The 19,641-nt window shown below is 38.1% G+C and overlaps 1 protein-coding gene across 1 annotated transcript in view; it reads right to left on the reverse strand.

Moving 5' to 3' along the window:
* The window catches only part of Naf1 (nuclear assembly factor 1 ribonucleoprotein), a 37,562-nt gene extending 32,625 nt beyond the window's left edge, over positions 1-4,937 (reverse strand). Inside the window, exons 1-2 of the mRNA XM_004848238.4 lie at positions 4,433-4,937; positions 1,548-1,722 (exon numbers count right to left, since the gene is read on the reverse strand). Coding sequence (XP_004848295.1) covers positions 1,548-1,722; positions 4,433-4,761 — 504 coding nt within the window. The 5' untranslated portion in view covers positions 4,762-4,937. The remainder of the gene's footprint in view (positions 1-1,547; positions 1,723-4,432) is intronic.
* Between the last annotated feature and the right edge of the window lie 14,704 nt (positions 4,938-19,641).

Genomic DNA, 19,641 nt, shown 5'->3' on the forward strand with positions numbered 1-19,641 from the left:
CTAGGTACGAAGGAGGTACAAAGATTAGATGTGAGCTCAGTCTCAAACAACATGGTTGGCCTGTTTGACCAAAGACCTTTTCTGATTTCTGGTGAAAATATGGGTACTGTACACCCAGAAAAAAACTGTAAACAAGTATAGAAGATTTTCCATTACATTTCAAGGGATACCTAAGAATTTTAGACTTAGTGGCATAAATAAGACAGTAAACATTTTAAAAAGATTGTGTTCTCTCTCATTTTTTTTTTTCCTAAGACAGTGTTCTACTGCACAGTTCAGGCTGGCCTCAAACTCAAAATCCTCCTCCCTTAACTTACTGGATGCTAGAATTATTTGTGATCTTTTATCCCTCTTAGGTTTTTATACCCTAAGAGCAAACTTTTGAGAGGTGATAAAGATACAAGTAAATGAAATCAAAATGTCTTCCAATACTTTCAGAAAATAGTTATAAATTAGAAACCTTTACATAAAAAGACCATTAAAAAATATCAACATGTGTGGCATGAACGCATGAACCACTGCAGATAAATACAAAAGTTTTCAATCCATGAAGCATAAATGCGATAGGAAATTTCTTATTATGAATAGGGAAAAAGAGAAATAATATTGGTAGAATCCAAAAATAGTCATGAAAAAAGGCACCAAATTACCTCTGAGCTTTTAATTTTTTTTCAAATCTAGCATCTTAAGGTTATCATATTGATTTAAATGTTACATGATAATTTTGACTAGTGATCACTGAACTTATAAAAGTGTAAGTAGTAATTAACGTACACAGAGGTGTGAGGCAATATAAGCTATATTCTGAAATTCTGCAAAGGTTTTCTCCTTGGGTCAAAGGTTTCAGCCAAATCCCCATTCTCTCAGCACTTTACAGCCTAAGAGAAAATAACACCTCACAAGAGTTAACTTTGCCAGATGAACCTACCAAGTGCCATTACACAATAAATGCATCTTTCCAAGTGTAATTTGAAAAAATGCCTCTAAAATTTCAAGTGAATAGGAATCCTAAATGTTTAACCCACTGAATTTCACTTTCTACTTCTCTAAAAGCAATCAATTAGATTTCAGTTGCGACTGAGGAAACCTTTCCGACTTGTGGACAAAGATACAAAGACAAAGGCTATAAATTTATCTAAGAAGTATCTTTTCTCTTTTTTTTGTTGCAGTGCTGAAGACTGAACTGAGGGGCTTGTGCTCCGCAGCACACACACTAAAATTGAACTGAAGGGCTTACATAAGCTACACAAGTGCTCTACCCCTGAAACTCAGCCTGGAAATGTTTTATATGGAAAATAAAAACCAGAAAATACCAAACTGAAGTTGGTGCCCAAAAAAGAACAATTATCCAATGCCAGGGTTAGAACCAACCTCAGAACTTATTCCAGTCACTGCTCTCTTTCACGTAAGCAAGTCAAGTCATGGCAAAAGTATTCTCAATAAATTAAGAATAAAGTTCAAATTTGATATAAACCAAATATAATACCAGTGTAATAACAGTGCATTTTATAACATGAAAATTAAACACAATTAATATAAGTACTTACATTAAGAAGTAACTCATCTTTTGTTTTAAGAGGAAAACTCTTGCTTTCCTTCTCAACTTGTAAATCTTCTTCTCCATCAGACAGCACGGGAGGAAGTGATACACAAGAGGAAGAAGATGAGGAGGAGGAAGATGATGAGGAAGAAGAGGAGCTTGAACTATCTGAATCTGTTTCACTGTAGGGAAGAAAACAGTTGAAAACTTGGTCAAATATTACAATGGCATTGTATTATTCAGTTAGGAAATACGTACTTAACCTTGCTTACTATTGCTGGTCTAATTAAAAGGGGAGGATTTCAAAGGTTACTGTAACATCGGGGAAGTAGTGTTTGGTTCATCAATAGCATTTTCAAAATTCCTAACCCTCTTATGCACAATGTCATATGTCTGAGTATAATAAGCAAATGTCAATCACTTGCTTATGACTGAAGGAAAACTGCCAACAGTTTCTTCCCCGTTTTGAAGCAACTTGGGAATGCTTCCATTACCAAATATGTTGATCACTTTTTGGCCTTTGACTTCCCACAGAAATTGTAATTTGCTCCCCCACTGTAGCCCATTTAATGTTAATTGTGTTTTGCTCTGTTTTGGTGCAGTACTGGGGATTGAATCCAGGGCCTCATGCTTGCTAATCAAGTACTCTGCCACTGAGCTACATTCCCAATCCTATTTTTAAAAAATTTCTGACAGGGTCTCACTGAGTTGCCCTGCCTGGCCTTAAACTTGTGATTCCCCTACTTCAGCCTCTCCCACTAGAATAAGAGACATGAGACTTCACCTCTGCTCTGTGCTATATTTATGGGTACTATCCATAGTCACTTTCTCTCCTCTCTGAGTAACTTTATCCACTCCAATGAGTTCAATCATCATCCATGTGCACATTAATTCATCAATCTTCCGCCCTGACAGCTAATCTCCAACCATAATTTCTGGCTGCATAATAATTAATCTGTATGAATGACATACACAAACCTCACACTTCCTTCAAGTTAAGGACAAAACAGAAAAAAGGTACATTCTCTGCACTGCTTCACTCCTCCTTCACCTTCTATTTTATTTTCACTGCTTAGTTTTCAAGCCAGTCACTGTGGTTAAACCTGGGAATCACATTAAGACAACTGCATACTCAGGTCCATAATAAATCTCTTCTGATTGGTAATTAGCCCTATTTCTCATCTCCTTTTCACTGCTATTTCAGGCCCTCATCTGTTATCTGCTTTGTAATTCTAATTGTATAACCAATATTGTAAGAGTTTCACCCCAGGATAATCACTCTTCCTCCCACTGCTGTTACTTTAACCTTCTCATGACCTCCCATGCTAATCAGTTTAAGAGAGAAATTTTATTTCACATGTTATGATTAATAGCATTGTGATTATGTAAGATAATGTCCTCTGCGAGAATGCATGCTGAAGTATTTAAAGATAAGGCGCCAGATGTCTGTAAATGACTAAAAGGTTCAATATCAAATGAATACTTTCAAAAAATTAAAAACTGTTAAAGGTTATTGCTATACGGTCTGCATTATTCTTTCCACTGTATTTAGAAATATTTAAGCATACAGAAAAGCTTACAACTTTTTTTCCATAAAAGACACCTTAGAGCCCTTGTGAGCAGGTTCCTGGTAACCTCCACAATCTCATCTACCATTTCTCACACAGAGGCTATATCCAGCATATAAGCCTATATGATTTCCCAATTCCCCTTGTATTTTCACTGCCACGTGCCATTGTTTGTGCTATTTTCTTTGCCTGAAATGTCAACCTAGAAATATTCTGTTCTTCTTTGTAAGTTCAAATCAAATGTTACCTTCTTTGAAATAGATTCCTTCCTTTGCTCCCACAGCCCTCTTTTCAAACTGTTACTAGAGTCTCTCTGGTACTATAACATAATTTCTTGAAAACCATGCTGAGTTACCAAGAACCTAAAACCAGAGACCCTGTATAGGTACCAAAACGTTGCCTAGCTAAAATATGCAAAAAGCTGTATCCCTTTTCACTTTCTCAAATATTTGGCACCTTCTTCCATCATCTACAGAGTCCTACACTAAATTGTTCTATTTTGACAACACATCCCAATGTCTGCCTTCAAACCACTGTCGGACCATCTAACACTTACTTCACTTTCCCAGTAACGTGGACACAGAAATCCAACAAGATGATCTTATGACTGCCAAGAAATCAAACCTTGTTTATAGTTTGCTTACTTCCCCTGCCCAGTCTATTCAGATTCTCTTCCTCTACTCAAATCCTTTTTCCTCCATTCCCAGATTGATTTACCCAAAAACTCCTTACATCCTCACTAATGTGTCTATCTTGTTCACCTGGTCAGTAACCTCCCCCAACGTACTTGAATATTTGTACAAAATGTTCAGTGTGGTTTTGTAACAGCCCATATGTTGCAGTCTTATCCCACCCTAAGAAGGCACAGGCGGAGGGGTGGTTATAAAAAATAATCCCTTTCCTGATCCTTAACTTATTCCGTTCAAAAAAACAAGGCTACATGCTAGACTTGACGGGAAGAAGGTAATTCAGACGACACAGAACTCTAAAGTTACAACCACAGAGATATACCAAACAGTACTCATGAAAATAACCTAATAACTTCAGCCTTCCTATATTTTAACTAAAAATTATATTAACTACATATAGAACCTTTCAGGCTACCAAATCTAGGAAAGAAGTGAGATTCGATAGTCCTAAATCCAGATTCACAACGTGCTTCCCAGCGAACGGCGGAGAGGAATAGGCGGTCCGAGCTGCGCGTCTACACGTGCGCCTAAGCATCAGCTGCCTCCCCACCCCCCGCCCCCAATCCACACCGCACCCTCTGGGCTCCTAGCCCGGAGTCCCATCCTTGCTGTTCCGGGGCCCGAGGACACTCGACCTGTCGGAGTCGGAGGTCTCCGGGCAGCTCAGGGTCTCCGCCGGCAGCGCGGCACCCAGGCCAGTGACGCAGTCCCCTCGGGGCGCCACTTCTGGCAGCGGCGCGGGGCTCTCGCCCGCCTCGGCGCTCAGGGCGGGCTGCGGCGGCTGCTCCCTGGGAGGCTGAGCCTCCACAGCCGGCTCACTCTCTGGGCATCCTTCACACGACCGCAGCCCTGGCGTAGGTGCGGAGTCGGGGGCAGGCACCGTCGGACCTTCCCCAACCCCCAAGCCGGTGCCACTGAATTTCAGGGTTTCCAGCTGAGCGGCGGCGGCCTCCACCACCTCCATCGCACCGCACCAACGGCCGAAACTGCCTCACGTTTCTGGGCCTGCGGGTAGGATAAGCTCACAGCTCTTGCCAGAGAAGATAAAACGCCTCCACAGCGAGTGCGACAGCTTCGGAGCCAAACCTCCCGCGTTTACAGGTAACAACACGCGGGCAGGTCTCGAGACACGCCCCCGGCGCCGCTCGGCCAGCGGCACTTCCGGGAGAGCGTGTGACGTAATGCGGCGCGACGGCGCGATGGCGCTGCCATTGGGCGGGAGGGATCCCGAGGACCCGTGAAGGTGGACGTGGGGAGGCCCTAAATCAGCTGTTTTCACAGCATACTGGCCTCAGATCTCACACTCTGAAGTCAAGGCCGGACTCTCCTGTAGGTGGATCTGAGCGAGTTCTACTCGAAACATCCGTTTTGGGACAGAGGAGATGAGAGGGATCAGAATCTTGAGCCAAAAAGTCTTTAAAAAGTTACTTCTAGTACTTTCCTTGAAGTTAAATGAAATTAAGTTGATGGACCTATGAACAGAAAGTGAATTTACGATTCATTAAGAGAGAGGGAGAGGGAACCACAACTATTCTGTTTGCTTTCTCCGAAGCACCGAGAGGGAGAGTGGTGGTGAAATGCTGATGCTTGTGGATGTGGTGACGTTGTATCGTATTTGACACTGCTTCACAGAAATAGTGGGATGCCACTAAAATGTATTAGTTAACCTGGGAAACTTTTAATCTGTATTGTAAAGGCAAGCAAAAACTTCTTAGTATGAGGAAGACATCAAAATTTTCTGGTTTCTTATTAGACCTGCAATTTGATGCATTGGTCCCTCTAATAATAATTTAGGAATCATTGGTTCAGTTTACTATGCATGCATTTGTCTCAAGGACTGTGCTAATATTTTTAATAAATTATTCATTGGGAAGTTATTGTGAGTCATACATAATATTAGATCTTCATAGAAATTCAAGTGTGATATAGTTGTCCCCAAGTATCCAGTGAATGATTGGTTCCAACAACCCACAGATACCAAAATTTTAGATTGCTCAAATCCCTTATATGAAATTGACATAAGGATAGCAGTTGGATAAAACCTACACCATTCCCCCTGTACACTTTAAATCATCTCTAAATCACTTGTAATAACAGAAACAATGTAAGTGCTAGTTAGTAGTTGTTTACTGTTTAGAAAATAATGACAAGGAAAAGTTTACTTTAGATGCAATTTAATATATTTTTAGTCAGTGGTTGTTTGAATCCATAGATTAAGAACCTATGGATACTGATGGCTAACTGTACATAATACTAATTTTAAGGTGTTCATAATCTAGTTGAAGTTAAAAATAGGTAACTTCACAGAAGACAAGTACCAAAAACTTTGAAATATGGAATAGAAGATACAAATGCAGCAAAGAAGAGAAATTAAGTAGGGCTGGTGTGCTGCATTATGGAAGTCTTCCAAAGTGAAGCAGGAATTTAAATTTGAGATATTACATACTGATAAAATGATTACTAGAGCTTAGAGTTCCTGTCTGTATTCAGAACTCAGTTCTAACTTTTTGTTTTTGGTGTAAATGTGACCTTGAGCAGGTAGCTTAACGTACATAAATCTCAATGTCCTTATCTATGAAATGGAGATCAAAACACTATCTCATTTAGCTCATGGACCATTAAATAAGGTTTTATAGAAGAGAATGGCATGTCATGCACATACTCTGTGAAAAAATACTTGGAAATTGGGGCAGTGTGTGAACAAGAATAAATTAATGTTTTACTGACAATGATCTTACAGAGATAAGCAGTATGAATTTGAAGTGAAAAGAATTTTTAGTTGTGATGACCCTCCATGCAGTCAAAAATGTATTACACTTTTCCAGGAGTTAAGTAATAAAAGCCTGAACCAGGATTTGAGTCAGTGAAATAGAATACAGAAAATTCCAGACATCAAGAGAGAATCAAAATACTCTAAAATTTCTGACCAAGGAAACTATAAAGAAATTGATATTATCAACAAAAATTTTAAAGTTGGAAAGAGACAATGAGTACATGAATTTGAGTTTGAGAAAAAAATGGACAATTAAAAATGCCAACAGACATTTAAAAATAAGACACTGGAGTTCAATAAAAAGGTTAAGTCCAGAAGCATAAGTTTGAGGGATGATTCAAGTACTCATTTATTTATTCAGTAATTATTTACTTAACATTACTATGTGCTACGCACTGCATTATGAACTGTGGATACAGGAAAGTAAATAAGTCACAGTCCTTGCCCATGATGAATTATCAGTTCCGGGCCAGGGATATAACTCAGTGGCACCACACCTGCCTTGCAAGTGCAAGGTCCTGAGTTTGATCCCCGGTACCCTCCCCCGCCAAAAGAATTAGCAGTTCAGTAGACTAGACAAGTTGGAAAACAAGTAACATGTACTATGATAGAGAAATGTGCTATAGTACAGGCATATGATAAAGTAGAGGAGTGTAGAAGTAAGAAAAGTAAAGAAAAAGTATTGGGAAAACTAAAGACGGTGTGGTATACTATTAAGACATTGTGTCTACAAAATTAGTAATAGCAATGCTAGGCCTGATGACACACACCTGTAATTCCAGCACATAGGAGGCTAAAACAGGAGGATCCCAGACCAGTGTGGAATACATAATGAGACCCTGTCTCAAAAAAAATAAGTTTAACAATTGAGAGCCATAAGGGCCACTTAGCTGTCTCAGGTCCTACCCTACATGTCAGTTAACTATGTTAGAACCAGTGCCTGGGACTTCTGATCCTGGCCCAGGGGGATTCAGGAGACAATGCACAGATTTAGTTTTTATGAACTACACTCACTATTCGAAAGAAAATCTGGTAACTGACCCAGACTGAATACAAGCATAAGACAGGAGGAAAGATCCCCTAAATCCAAGGCTGGTCTCTGGATGGAGACCCTCCTGCTCAGTCAGTCATCAGACTCCCTGACTGTGTCTGGTCCGTAACAGTGCCTGAGCATCATCTGATGGCTTAGGATTCATCTTTGGCTCAAACAGAACCAAGGATGAAACGGCCCCTGGGAAAGGTAGATAGCTAGGACCACTTGAAATCCCACCCCAAGACTGCAGAAAGCACTACAATGAGTATAACATTTAAACTGGGCCTCTAACTACAGCCATGAACTTGTTAATCTAAGAAAGCAGGAGCATTTAACCAGAAATAATAAAATCATGTAATTTCCTGTTTCGAACATTAATTTGTTGTTGTTGTGCTTGTTTCTTGAGATAGGTTCGCAATATGTACTTCAGGATCCCCAAGTGCTAGGATTACAGGCATGAACCATCCCTTCTGGCTTCAAACCTTAATCTTCGTAATAGCACGTAGAATATATTACAGATTCCCTGCTTTAGTTTTCGGAGTTCTACTTGATCTTTATCTTCCACCTCCTTTATGCCACATGCTCACTAGTCTGGATCTCCCTTCAACTCATTAAGTTCACTCCTTATGTGTGGACTTTTCACTGTCCCTTTTTCTCTTCATATTAGCATATTTTATTATTTATTTTAGTCATGTTTCTAACTCAACTCTAACATTCCATAGAAAGCTTTCCGGATTTCCAGTATATAGGTATCCCCCATAGCAATCACTCCCCAAATTGTTACCATTGTTTTCTTTTCAATAGTGCTTCTGCTCGTATGAAATTACATTTATTTATTTCTCTGTTGTTTCTGGTTTCCCATATAATTTAAGTCTCACACACCCAGTATCGTCTAATTCACAGCACTTTTTTTTCAGTTACTAGAACCACAACAAATCCTATAAATATTTTTTGAATGGAAGAATGAAAGAAAAATAATAATAAAACTTTATCAGACCATCACAGCAAGGAAGATGCATTACAGACAATACCTAAGATGATACCTAAGTTCTTCATCCTGTATAAAATTAATTCATTCAGTTTAAATTAATAGTATCTAAGAAAAACTACTGCTGCAGATTAAAATCTTTTGTTAGATGGAGAAGATCTCTGGGTTTCAGGATAAGAATAGCTGTGGCTATACCTAGTTTTGAAATAGGTCACTCTCGATACTTTTCCTAAGTGCTTGAGTGTTTCAAAATGTCCTGAATTTACCTCCAGTACTTCTGGAGCCTGCATGTCCACTGAATTATTTCTAACAGCTACTAACCATAACCTGAAATTTTCAGCATAATACTAAATTTAACAAAACTCTTTAAAGTAGTGGGCGAGTGTGGTGGCTCACACCTACAATTCCAGTACTGTCCTTAAGAGACTGAGGCAGGAGGATCACCACAAGTTCAAGTCCAGCCAGGGCTACATAATGAGTTCAAAGCCAGCCTGGAATACATAGCAAGACCCTGTCTCAAAAACAAAACAAAATAGGCCCGGGGATTTAGCTCAGTGGCGCCCTACCTGCCTTGCAAGCACAAGGACCTGAGTGATCCCAGGTACCTAAATAAATAAATAAATAAATAAGAGACTGAGTAGTTTACAGGATCACTATTAAAATTAAGAGAGAATTTACTTTGAAATTTATCAACAAAAGGCTAAATCACATTTCAAGGTGAACATTTCAAACAAAGTGTATTTTAAAGTGCAAAAATAGTTTCAGAAGAAAGTTACTTGAAAAATAATTTTTCAAGTTGACCATTCTCCATATATTTTAAAGATTGAGAAATTTTACCAATAATAGAAAAGAAAAAAGCCTACTAACTAGTTCTTAAAGCTATTTCCACTGTTTTATAGTGCCCTGTGACTCCAGACACAGTGGCGGATAAGCACCTTTGCATAGCATGGGAATGTGTTAAAATGCAGAATCTCCAAGGGTACTGCACCACACACCTGTGCTTCAGAATCTGCATTTCAATTAAATTCCCCATGTGGCTTATATTCACATTAATGACTAAGAAACTCAGCCTTAGTGGCCGAGAAAGGGAACAACCCTAGACTAATATAGTACTTGAAAGTCAAAAGAATGAATGTATTTTGTAAAAGAATAGTTGAAATTCTGAACTAGTGAGTCTAAGTTGAACAGACTAAATATCTCATTGTTTGTTGATACCTGCATTGGGATACCCTACAAGGGCCTCAAACTCCCATGTCCAAAACTGATCTCAGCTTGGCATGGTGGCACACAGCTGTAATCCCAACTCTCAGGAGGCTAAGGCAGGAGGATCACTGAGTTCTAGGCCAGGCTGGAACACATAGTTAGATCCTGACTTTGAAAAAAAAACTGATCTCAACATCTGTTATGGTTGGTATCTAGTGTCCCCCAAAAGCCTCATGGAGTCAGAGGTGGGGCATTTCAAAGGTGGCTGGATTTAAGGTGTGTGAATGTGGAGTATGGGTGTGATATCGGGGTTAGGGGTGTGGCTAATAAAAGCCCCACCCTGGGTTGGGTGGCATCAGTCAATAGGATTGTAGCCTGGATGAAATATAAAGGGACAGAAAGAAGGCAGGCTTGCTGCTGCTGCTGTGCTGCCTCCTCTCTGCTTTGCCATGGACTGTCTCCTCTGCAGTGCCCCTCTGCTCTGCTGCACTACCTTGGAACCAATTGACTATGGACTGCAACCTCTACAAACTGTGAGCTGAAATAAACCTTTCTTCCTTTAACTTTGAGAGTGGGGTGTTTTGTAACTAAGACAATATCCTTGCCTCCTACTCCTCTCCTTCTTTATTCCCTAGTCAACATCTACCTAATCACTTATATATACTAAGTTCCAGTCTCACCAAGTTGCTATGACTTAATCCAAGTTACTTAGATTTCTCTGATATTTGTTCATTTGTTCAATGAATAAATATCAGGTACCAAATTTGTGCCAGAAACCATCCGAGATATTGAGAATAAAAAGATAAACAAAAAAAAGAGCCTTGGAGCTCATGTTGTCGTCAGATGGAATCCAAAGAGATCCCCCAAAACAGAGATGGAGATCTCATGTTGTCCTGTTGAGTAGGTTCTTGACTTATATCACAGAAAAGAATTTCAGAATGCATCAGTGTAAGGCACATGCAGATTTATTAGTCAGAGTTAGAAAGGAAGGAAGGATAGGAAAGGTACTTATTCTGATGCCAGGGTTCAGATTGGCCTGCCCACAAAGCATGGGACACCAATTTATATGCCTGAGATGGGCCTGGGTATGGTAGGCATCTCAGTCCTGGTCCTGGTCTAGTAGCCCTGGAAGAATTCTTATGGCTTGAGGGACAATTCAAGGTCCTTAAGATGATCATTCTTGCTCAGGAGGGGGCTGCCTTGGTTTCCCCCAGGGGGTAATTGTTCCTATTAATTTTCATTACCTCCTTTCTACCTGTGTTTATATCTTTTATCCCAGCTAAATGAAACTTGCTGAAACCTAAGGCCTTTTCTAGAAATATCACTTCATATATACCCTTTGTTTTTGATTTCCAAAGTACTTTGAATTCAGGAAATTGTAGATGATACACGGATGGATCTTGGTTTACTTTGGTGTTTAAAAGGACACAAGTAGACACATATACAGTTCAGTTAGGAGCCTATAATGTCCTTGTTAAATAGAAACAAAGAGATTTTCTAATACTTGTCACATAATGAGTAAAAGCAAGTTGTAAGACTATTTGGTGAGTTTCTGTTCTTACTTTCATGCACCACAGCAACAAGGCTGAGTCAAGGTCTGATGTTAGTCATTGAAGACTATTGTGGGGAAAAGAAAGGCATAAGTCTTTTATCTGACCAAAACATTTTAATGGACATGTTTGAGAGTGTGGATGAAAAGAATAGAAAGAAATACATAAACACAAAGAATGAATCTGTTGTTTGAGGGAATATCTGTATCACACTCTTCATGTTTCCACATAGGAAAGAATGTCTCCACCAATTGCTCTGGAATGAAGAGTATGACAGTAACACCTCTAGCTTCTTGGTCTCCTTTAATACTCAGCTGGTGAAGTGACTTATTTGATTATTGAAGTTGGAAAAAGAACTTAACATGTTTGGCCCAGTACCTTCTGGGCACTCCTTGAGCTCTTTCTACCGGCAGAGAGGGTATATTCTGAGCTCTCCTCTACTGTGCAATAATAATAGTAAAGGAAAATGCCTAAACATTTTCTGGGCCAGGCACCGTTCTAAGCACTATATAAATTTACCTACTTCTCTCCGCAGAACTTTAGATATAATTATTACCTCCACTTTACAATAAGGAAAATGAGGCTCAAAGAGATTTGGGTTTTCCAAAATTATACAGCTGGTAAATGTTTTATAGTTTCCTCCAGATGATGTAAGTTTCTACCTGACACAGTAACTGAATGTGAAAGTCTGTCTAATCTCAAAAGTCCACTTTGCTGCAGATCTGAAACCAGGTCATCTAATCAACATTATCAGAAATTATAGTAGATTTTTTCCCCATCCAGCTGTCTCTTGAATCTTATTCTATACAGCTTTATATTCAGGGGGAGAATAAAATAATACTATTTACTGGCCACCAAAAAAAATCCATCATGTAAGACCACAGGAGTTTAGGAAGAACAAAATACATATCAAATGGGTTTTTGGTGCTGAATACTAACACGTTACCTCTTCAAAAACAAATGACCCATACAAATGTCACATCGTCCAAAGAACATATTCCAAACCGTCACTGTTCCATTAAAACTTCTGCAATTACGGAATATTCTGTACCTGTGCTGGCCAAGTCAGTAATCACTAGCTACACTTAACTATTAAGAACTTGAAGTGTGGCTAAGGCAGCTGGGAAATCAAAGTTTACTCTGATTTAATGTTTATTACTTTATATTTAAATGGCTAAAGATTCCAACTAATACAGTGACCAAATGGTCAATTCTATCTAAACCCATGAGTCTACAGCTGCAGCAACTACTTCACTGGATTGTGCCATTTCAAATCTCAGTATCCTTCAAAAGCCCTGTGAAGTGCTTCTATTAAGGTTAGTGCCCTTCACAGTTTGGTGAGGACAGTTCTGTGGTTCACGGTAATTAGGACCAGCACTAATTCTCCAAAGTGCCCAAGATAAGATAATAAACTGATAAGTCTGGTTTTGGCTTTATGTCCCAGGCAAGCAGGTCAATTTCAAAATGGCCAATTCATTAGCAACCAATGGAGTAAGCCACCAATTCATCTTCTTTTAACTCTAACTTTATTTGTGTAGTTTTCATTTCATTTTTTATACAAACTAAAAAAGCGCCTCCCCCACCAAAGACACAACATGACCACAAAAGTAAGAGGAATTGAATTGCCATGGATAAAGATTACTCCCACTGGGCAGATTTAATAGGATGGCAGAAGACAAAAAATAAAGCTGTTTGTAAATTATGTGGCATGAATCCTCTGTGTTCTAAGTACCAGTTATGTAGTCATAGCCCCGCGATTTCCCTGGCCATCTGGTTGTCAAAACCTGGACGAGTTCCTGCTGCAGCATTCTCTTTCAACCAAAGCCAAGATGCCACAAAGCCTCACTGAAAAACATACTTCTCTGAGAACAAGGTAATTGAAACAAAGGCACAAACTGCTGCAAAGTGACCCACCCCAGCAATACAGTGTTAATAATCTAATGGCTTGGTGGCTGAAAAGCCCCACTTTGTATATTCATCTTATTTTTCTTCACTTTTTATTATGCCTGGGTGTTTTGGACCTTGCCTTATATATTTATTCTATCTCAGACCAGTCCTGATGCTCAGCTTAAGTGCTGTGGTTGTCGATGGGCCCGAAGAGCACACCAAGGGTGAACCTCTGCTTCATTCACACTCTAAGCCAGGCATATATGTGGACACTGTGTGTGTGTGGAGAGGGGGTCACTGGCTGTAATTCCCTAGCAAGTCAGTCTGCAGTAGTCTCAGGGCTCCATGTGGCAAGGAATCCCGGAGACATGCTGAACTGCCAGGCCCAAACCATACTCCATATTCACCTTTGTTTAACTCTTTTTTTCTTCTCACAACCTCTGTAATATTTTTTCCAGTTCCATCTTGCCAGATTTTGCATTCATGGTTACATATCCATTTGTGCTTTGGCCCTTTTAAATATCTTCTCATTCCACCTACACATCTCAAAACCACCTTGATTAATACTGTTTCAGAATCTCAAACATCCTCTCACCCAGGGCTGCATTGCTGTGAGCAGTGCTGCCACCCACTCAGCTCACCTCTGCTGAACCCAGTGCATTAGGACTACTAGCAGGCAGAGAGGCATAAGAGAAGACGGCATCAAAACATCAAGGTTTTTATTGGAACTGCTCTAACATGAGGAAGAAGCGAAGGTAATATATTCAACATATTTCTTACAGTTGGTTTTTATTTTCAGCTCTGCCTGAAGCCAGGACTGGTTTTCCCCCTCTTTAAATTGTAGCTTACAAGCCAATTTGAGTATTTCTTTCTATCTGTTGCTTATAATTCAATCTTGGAGTTACTAAAATTGATTTTTCTTTTCCAAGAAAAATACTTTCTTTTTAATAAAGCAATATAAAAGTTAAACAGAGGTCAATCAGTCGCTCAATGGTTTTATGAAATGACCAATGAGAATGTAGCAGCTGTCATCATTTTCAATGTGGGAAAGAAGCTATAAAAACGTTTTATATCAGAGAAAATTATTTTCACACTGCTTTGCTGAGATTTACAGATGGTTGATGGAAAGTTCTTATAGGAAATACTTTATTTTCTTCCATTTTCTAAATTCAAAACATGTCAAGGTCATACTTCATTTAATATTCTGAATTAAATGATGATGGGAATCAGGACATTATTTAATGCTTATATCATTGGAAAGGTATTTAAATGTTGGAGTGAGGAAAAGGCAATATGGCCCAAATGGCCCTGACTGTATTTTAAAGACAGTCTGGTGCTTTGATGAAATTAGGAAAGAATACTTTATATTTCTCAAGGGTCACTTAATTAATTCACTTTGCAGCACTTCTGAATCATGTCTTCATACAAAGTAACGTCCGTACTACCTCAACCCATTTTTTGCCTTTGAACTGGGGTGTGCCAATTTAAAGAATATTTACTTAATTGTTTATTTCAAGCAACATAGTAATTCAGTTATGCAGCCAGTTTCTTCATGAGGTGGTGAGTTTAAAACTCTATAGGATATTTCTCAGCAGAAGCTGAAAGAATATTGAAGAAAACTTTGTATTGGCCTAGAAAGTAAATTTATGATTTGTAGAGCAGTGATCTCCATTTGAATTGTTATTGAATGTGCTGTATTGCTTTGAAAACATTGTCTTAACACTGTATGATATAGTAGATTAAAGGTGGGACTCTAAATTAAGGTTCCCCCCCCTTTTTATTGTAAAAAATTTTAATAGAAAAGTACAAAGTACAAGAAATACTAGAAACAAATCTCTCTGTACTCTTCATTGTTATCAGCTCATAACCATTTTGGTTTTTCTATGATCACTGCCCCAGATACAAATTCCAGACACAGTATTTCATCTGTATAAATCTTAATATATTTCTTAGAGATACACATTTCTAATTAAACCGCAAAATAGTAACACAAAATATTAACAAACATTCCTTAATACTCATGCATTATTTGCATTTCTTCATTGTTTTATAGGCAGTTAAGCTTTTTTTGATGTTTGATTTTAAAGATTATGATAGTCAAAAGAAGAAACACCCCAAAAGCACAATGTAAACAATATTTAATACATAATTTTACGATGTTAAATTCTGAATGGCAGTGAATGTAAGTGTATATTTCATTTCTTGCAAATATTAAACATTTTTACCTGACCTTAAAAGATCTGACTGGACTGCCATTGTTTTCATCTATCTTTTTGTCAACACAATTGACAAAGATCTCTTCCTAGGAAACAGGTGCGGTCAGCTCTACAGCCTTCTTGTTGCCTGCTTGTTTAACTTCACTAGTGTAGCTATCAAACCCTAATCTCTTCATAAAAATCTTTTTAAACCACTTCTACATATTGCAAGAATTGCTTTAGTTGAAGCCAGGTTATAAAAACCATAAACCCACTTAGGTCCCACTTTACCTTCCATGCGTTGCAATGTATTTCTGTGCCACTCATGCTGTGGAACCATCAGTCTTCCCCCAGAATACCTCTCTTATTGAGAATTTTGATTTACATAAAAATAGAATGAGGGCACCACAGTCAGTCCATACATTTAATGTTAACAAGTTGGATTCCCCCCTAAAAAATTTCTTCTAATTAAATAGGACACACATATGTAAATATCGAATAGTTTCTCTGGTGTGAGAAACTAAAAGTGTAAATAAGGATTAAAATTAATTGATAATGTGAAATAGGAAGAAAAGGTCCAAAGGGGTAGGGGGAGTGGGAAGGGTAGGGGAAAGGAAAGAAGGGAAAGGAAAAATATGAGAAAAGGAAAAAAATGGAAACAAAGTCTTTGTAATAGGGAGGGGTGGAGGAGTTGAAGGGAGGGCAGGGGAATGGGGAAAATATAAGAACCAAAAAAACAAAAATAAACAGAAGTAATGAAACTCTCTTCCTTATTCAATGCATTGTCACACACACACCCCTTTGTGCGAACGTACCCAAAACACTGATGTTCTCCGAGCTTTATGTTTTGCTGTCTGTCAATACTTTTGGAAAGTTCTTGTAGTTCATTATCACTTCACTATTTCTTCTACTCCATTCTCTCTTTCTTCTTGATCTAGCATTCCAATTACACATGTTAAACTCTTTGAAATTGTCCCATAATGTACTATTCGATTTTTATTGGTTTGTTTCTTCCCCTCTTTGCATTTCATTTTTAGAATTTTCTCTCCAATCTTATTGACATTGTTACGTTCAATCAAAGGCATTCTTCATTTATGTTACAGTGTTTTTGATTTCTAGCACATCTTTGTGATTCTTTCTCAGAATTTCCATCTCTCTTCTTACCCATCTGTTCTTGCATATTGCTTTTACCATTGAAGTGTTTAACATATTAATCATAGTATTTTCAATTCACTGTCTCATAATTTCCACATTTGTGTTGTATCTAAATTAGTTCTGATGCTTTGTCTCTTTAGACTGATTTTCCTTGACTTTTAGGATACCTGATAATTTTTTTAAATTAAAAGTCAGATATGATGTGTTAGGTGATGTGACTAAGGCATAGGTCTTCAGTGTGAAGTTTCATGGTAGCCTGCTAGGAATTTGTTTCTTTTCAATGTCTTCTGTAGCTGTGAATGCCAGAGACTTCACATTCATCTTTTTTTCTCTTTTCCATCTTTCCTGTAGGCTTTGGGCTTCTCCTTAGAGAGAAATTCTGTGCCTTGCAGCTCATTCAACAGTAACCTACTGTTAATATAAGGGAGCTTTGTTGGTGTGTGATAGTTATGGGATAACCATTTGATATTTTTGTGAATTAATCTTAATCTTTTTGTGGACATGTGTTTTGGGACTGTTCCCTTACCAATTCTTCCTTACCCTCAAGCCCATGTGAGACAGAAAGATGAGAAGAGAATAAAGTGAAACACCCTGGTTGGTATAAGGCTCTGAAAAAGTTGTTTCCTCTATACAGTAGGTCTTCGTTATAGAGAGAGGTCTGGATATTTTTACCAAACCCCTCCCTCTGCCAGTGTTACAGGGGACCCTTTGCAGCTCTTTGTCATGAGAACCAATTTTGGAAAAAATTCTCAAACATTTTAATAGCTTCCTGGATTGCTTCTGTCCCATGGCCTCTGTCCTCTATTTCTAGGACTCCAGTTTCACATGTGACAGATCATTTTACTATGTCATGTATATTTCTTGTGCTCTTTATATATTTTCTGTCATTTTTGTCTCTCATACTTCAGTATGAACACTTCTTTGTGATCTAAGTTTCAATTCACTTATTCTTTTTTCAGATGTACTTGCTTTGTCATTAAACTTGTCCATTGACTTTTTTTTCATTACACATTTTCCCTTTGACTCTTTGTAATTTACAGTACTAAGGTAAAATGGCCACACTGTCCTTTCATGTCTTCAAAATATTAATCATAGCTAATTCCAACTTCACATCTAGTAATTATATTATCTGGCTATTCTGATTATTTTCCTCTCAGTATTTGGGTTAATATTTCTTGCTTGTATGCCGGGTGACTATCTAATGTCAGAAATCATATATAGAAAAATATAGATAACTTGAACTTAAATCTCTGAAGGATGTTATTTTCCCTCAGAAAATTATAATTTTTCCCTCAGATAATTTATTTTACCAAAGTGCTAGGAATCTCAATCTAATCAACAATTTTGATGAGCCTACCTTAAGATATACCCCCCCCTTTTGAGGTAGTGGATGGATGGATTGATTGATTGATTGATTGATTGATTTTGTACTGGGAATCAAACTCAGGACCTCATGCTTACCAGGCAAGTGCTGTGCTGCTGAGCTACATTCCCTGACCTAGGTAGGGGATATTGAATCCAGGGAGCACTAAACTATATTCCTTTTTTATTTTATTTTTTTAAATTTTGAGACAGTGTCTTGCTAAGTTACCCAGGTTGGCCTCAAACTTGCTATACTCCTGCCTCAGCCTTCCTCACAGCTAGGATTATAGGCATATGCTACCAAACCCAGCTTCATTGATCCTTCTTTCTGATTTACCCTGGATTCCTTGGGTGGACCCTTCAGGCTCTAGCATGAACCTTGTAGTGTTTACTCCAGTGTTTTGGCCTCAGGATTCAGTAAGTCTCTGAAGCTTCTAATTAGCTTTATAGCCTCAGTAGTCAGTTTGAAGTTTGCAGGGCCTGGGTTCACCTCGCAGAACTTCCATTCTCTCTGGGGTGGTAGTCCCACAAATCTGCCATTTGTCAGCTTTCTCATTGCTTCAAATAGAAGTGATTTTATTTTAGTCTAGAACTTCTAGTTCTAAATTAGGATTAGAGTTACTGAAAATACGTTTTCTTCAGTAGGGTCATAGGGAGTAACATTAGTGTCTTTATCTTAATGATCAGAAATTTTGGTCCCATAGTAGAGTATCATATAAAGTCTGGCCCAGAAATAGATATAAATGCCTACTTTGGGAGATATAATAGAAAAGATCTAAATCAGCTAGTTTTGTAATATGTCCTTTAAAGTTTCACCAGAAATCCCTAAAGGGTATCATATACACAAAGTTGTTTTTCTCTCTCTCTCTCTTTTTCTCTCTTTCTTTCTCTTTTCTTTCTTTCTTTCTTTCTTTCTTTCTTTCTTTCTTTCTTTCTTTCTTTCTTGTAATTTTTCTTGCAAGTACTAGTTCTGGCTAGTGGAGCAAAATGTTATGACATGGAACAACTGGAAAGTAGCCTGTAAAGTTAAATATAGCTCTCTGAGAATTCTGTGGCTAAGCCAGCATTGTAGGTGACAGCTACAGCTAAGACTCTACAGCTAGTTTGTTCGATTTCATGATTCCACACACCCTGCTAGCAAACTTACTGACTTTTACATATTTTAGAGGTAATCTAAAGGGGAAAATGAGTAAGCTCCAAAGTTGCCTTAAAAAGATGACGAATTCCAAAAAAAGGCCTCTAACTAACTCCATTAAAGCCTGTTCTGGGCCCTGGACTACGTAAATGCTCCATGATGACTACATGAGTGATAAATGAATCAGTATAAAAAGTTTTCTCCATATTTTTAATGTTCTTCTGAAAATACAAAACTTCAAACTGAATACAATATTCCATCTGTGTTCTTATAAACATCAAGTGGGGGCAAAGGAATCACTTTTGAAGTTTATGGAACTGTTTAAATATTAAAAAGGAAAGACTGCATCTCATACAGTAACTCATGTTAAAAAATGAACTAGGTTGCCTTCAAATTTAATTTGATTTTCCTTCAAAGTTTAAAATAATTTCTGAAGTAAGTTTCTAATACTTTCAGAGTAATTAATGTCTTCTCTAAAATAAGATACTGCAGTCATTTTTCTACAGTCCATGTTTCTAATAACGCAAAGATGCACTAATAAATCGGACTGAATTGGAAAAAAT

Source organism: Heterocephalus glaber, unplaced genomic scaffold, assembly GCF_053883595.1.
Source record: "Heterocephalus glaber isolate CG9 unplaced genomic scaffold, H.glaber_assembly_v1.0 deba00001460, whole genome shotgun sequence".
In the NCBI taxonomy this organism is placed as follows: Eukaryota; Metazoa; Chordata; class Mammalia; order Rodentia; family Bathyergidae; genus Heterocephalus; species Heterocephalus glaber.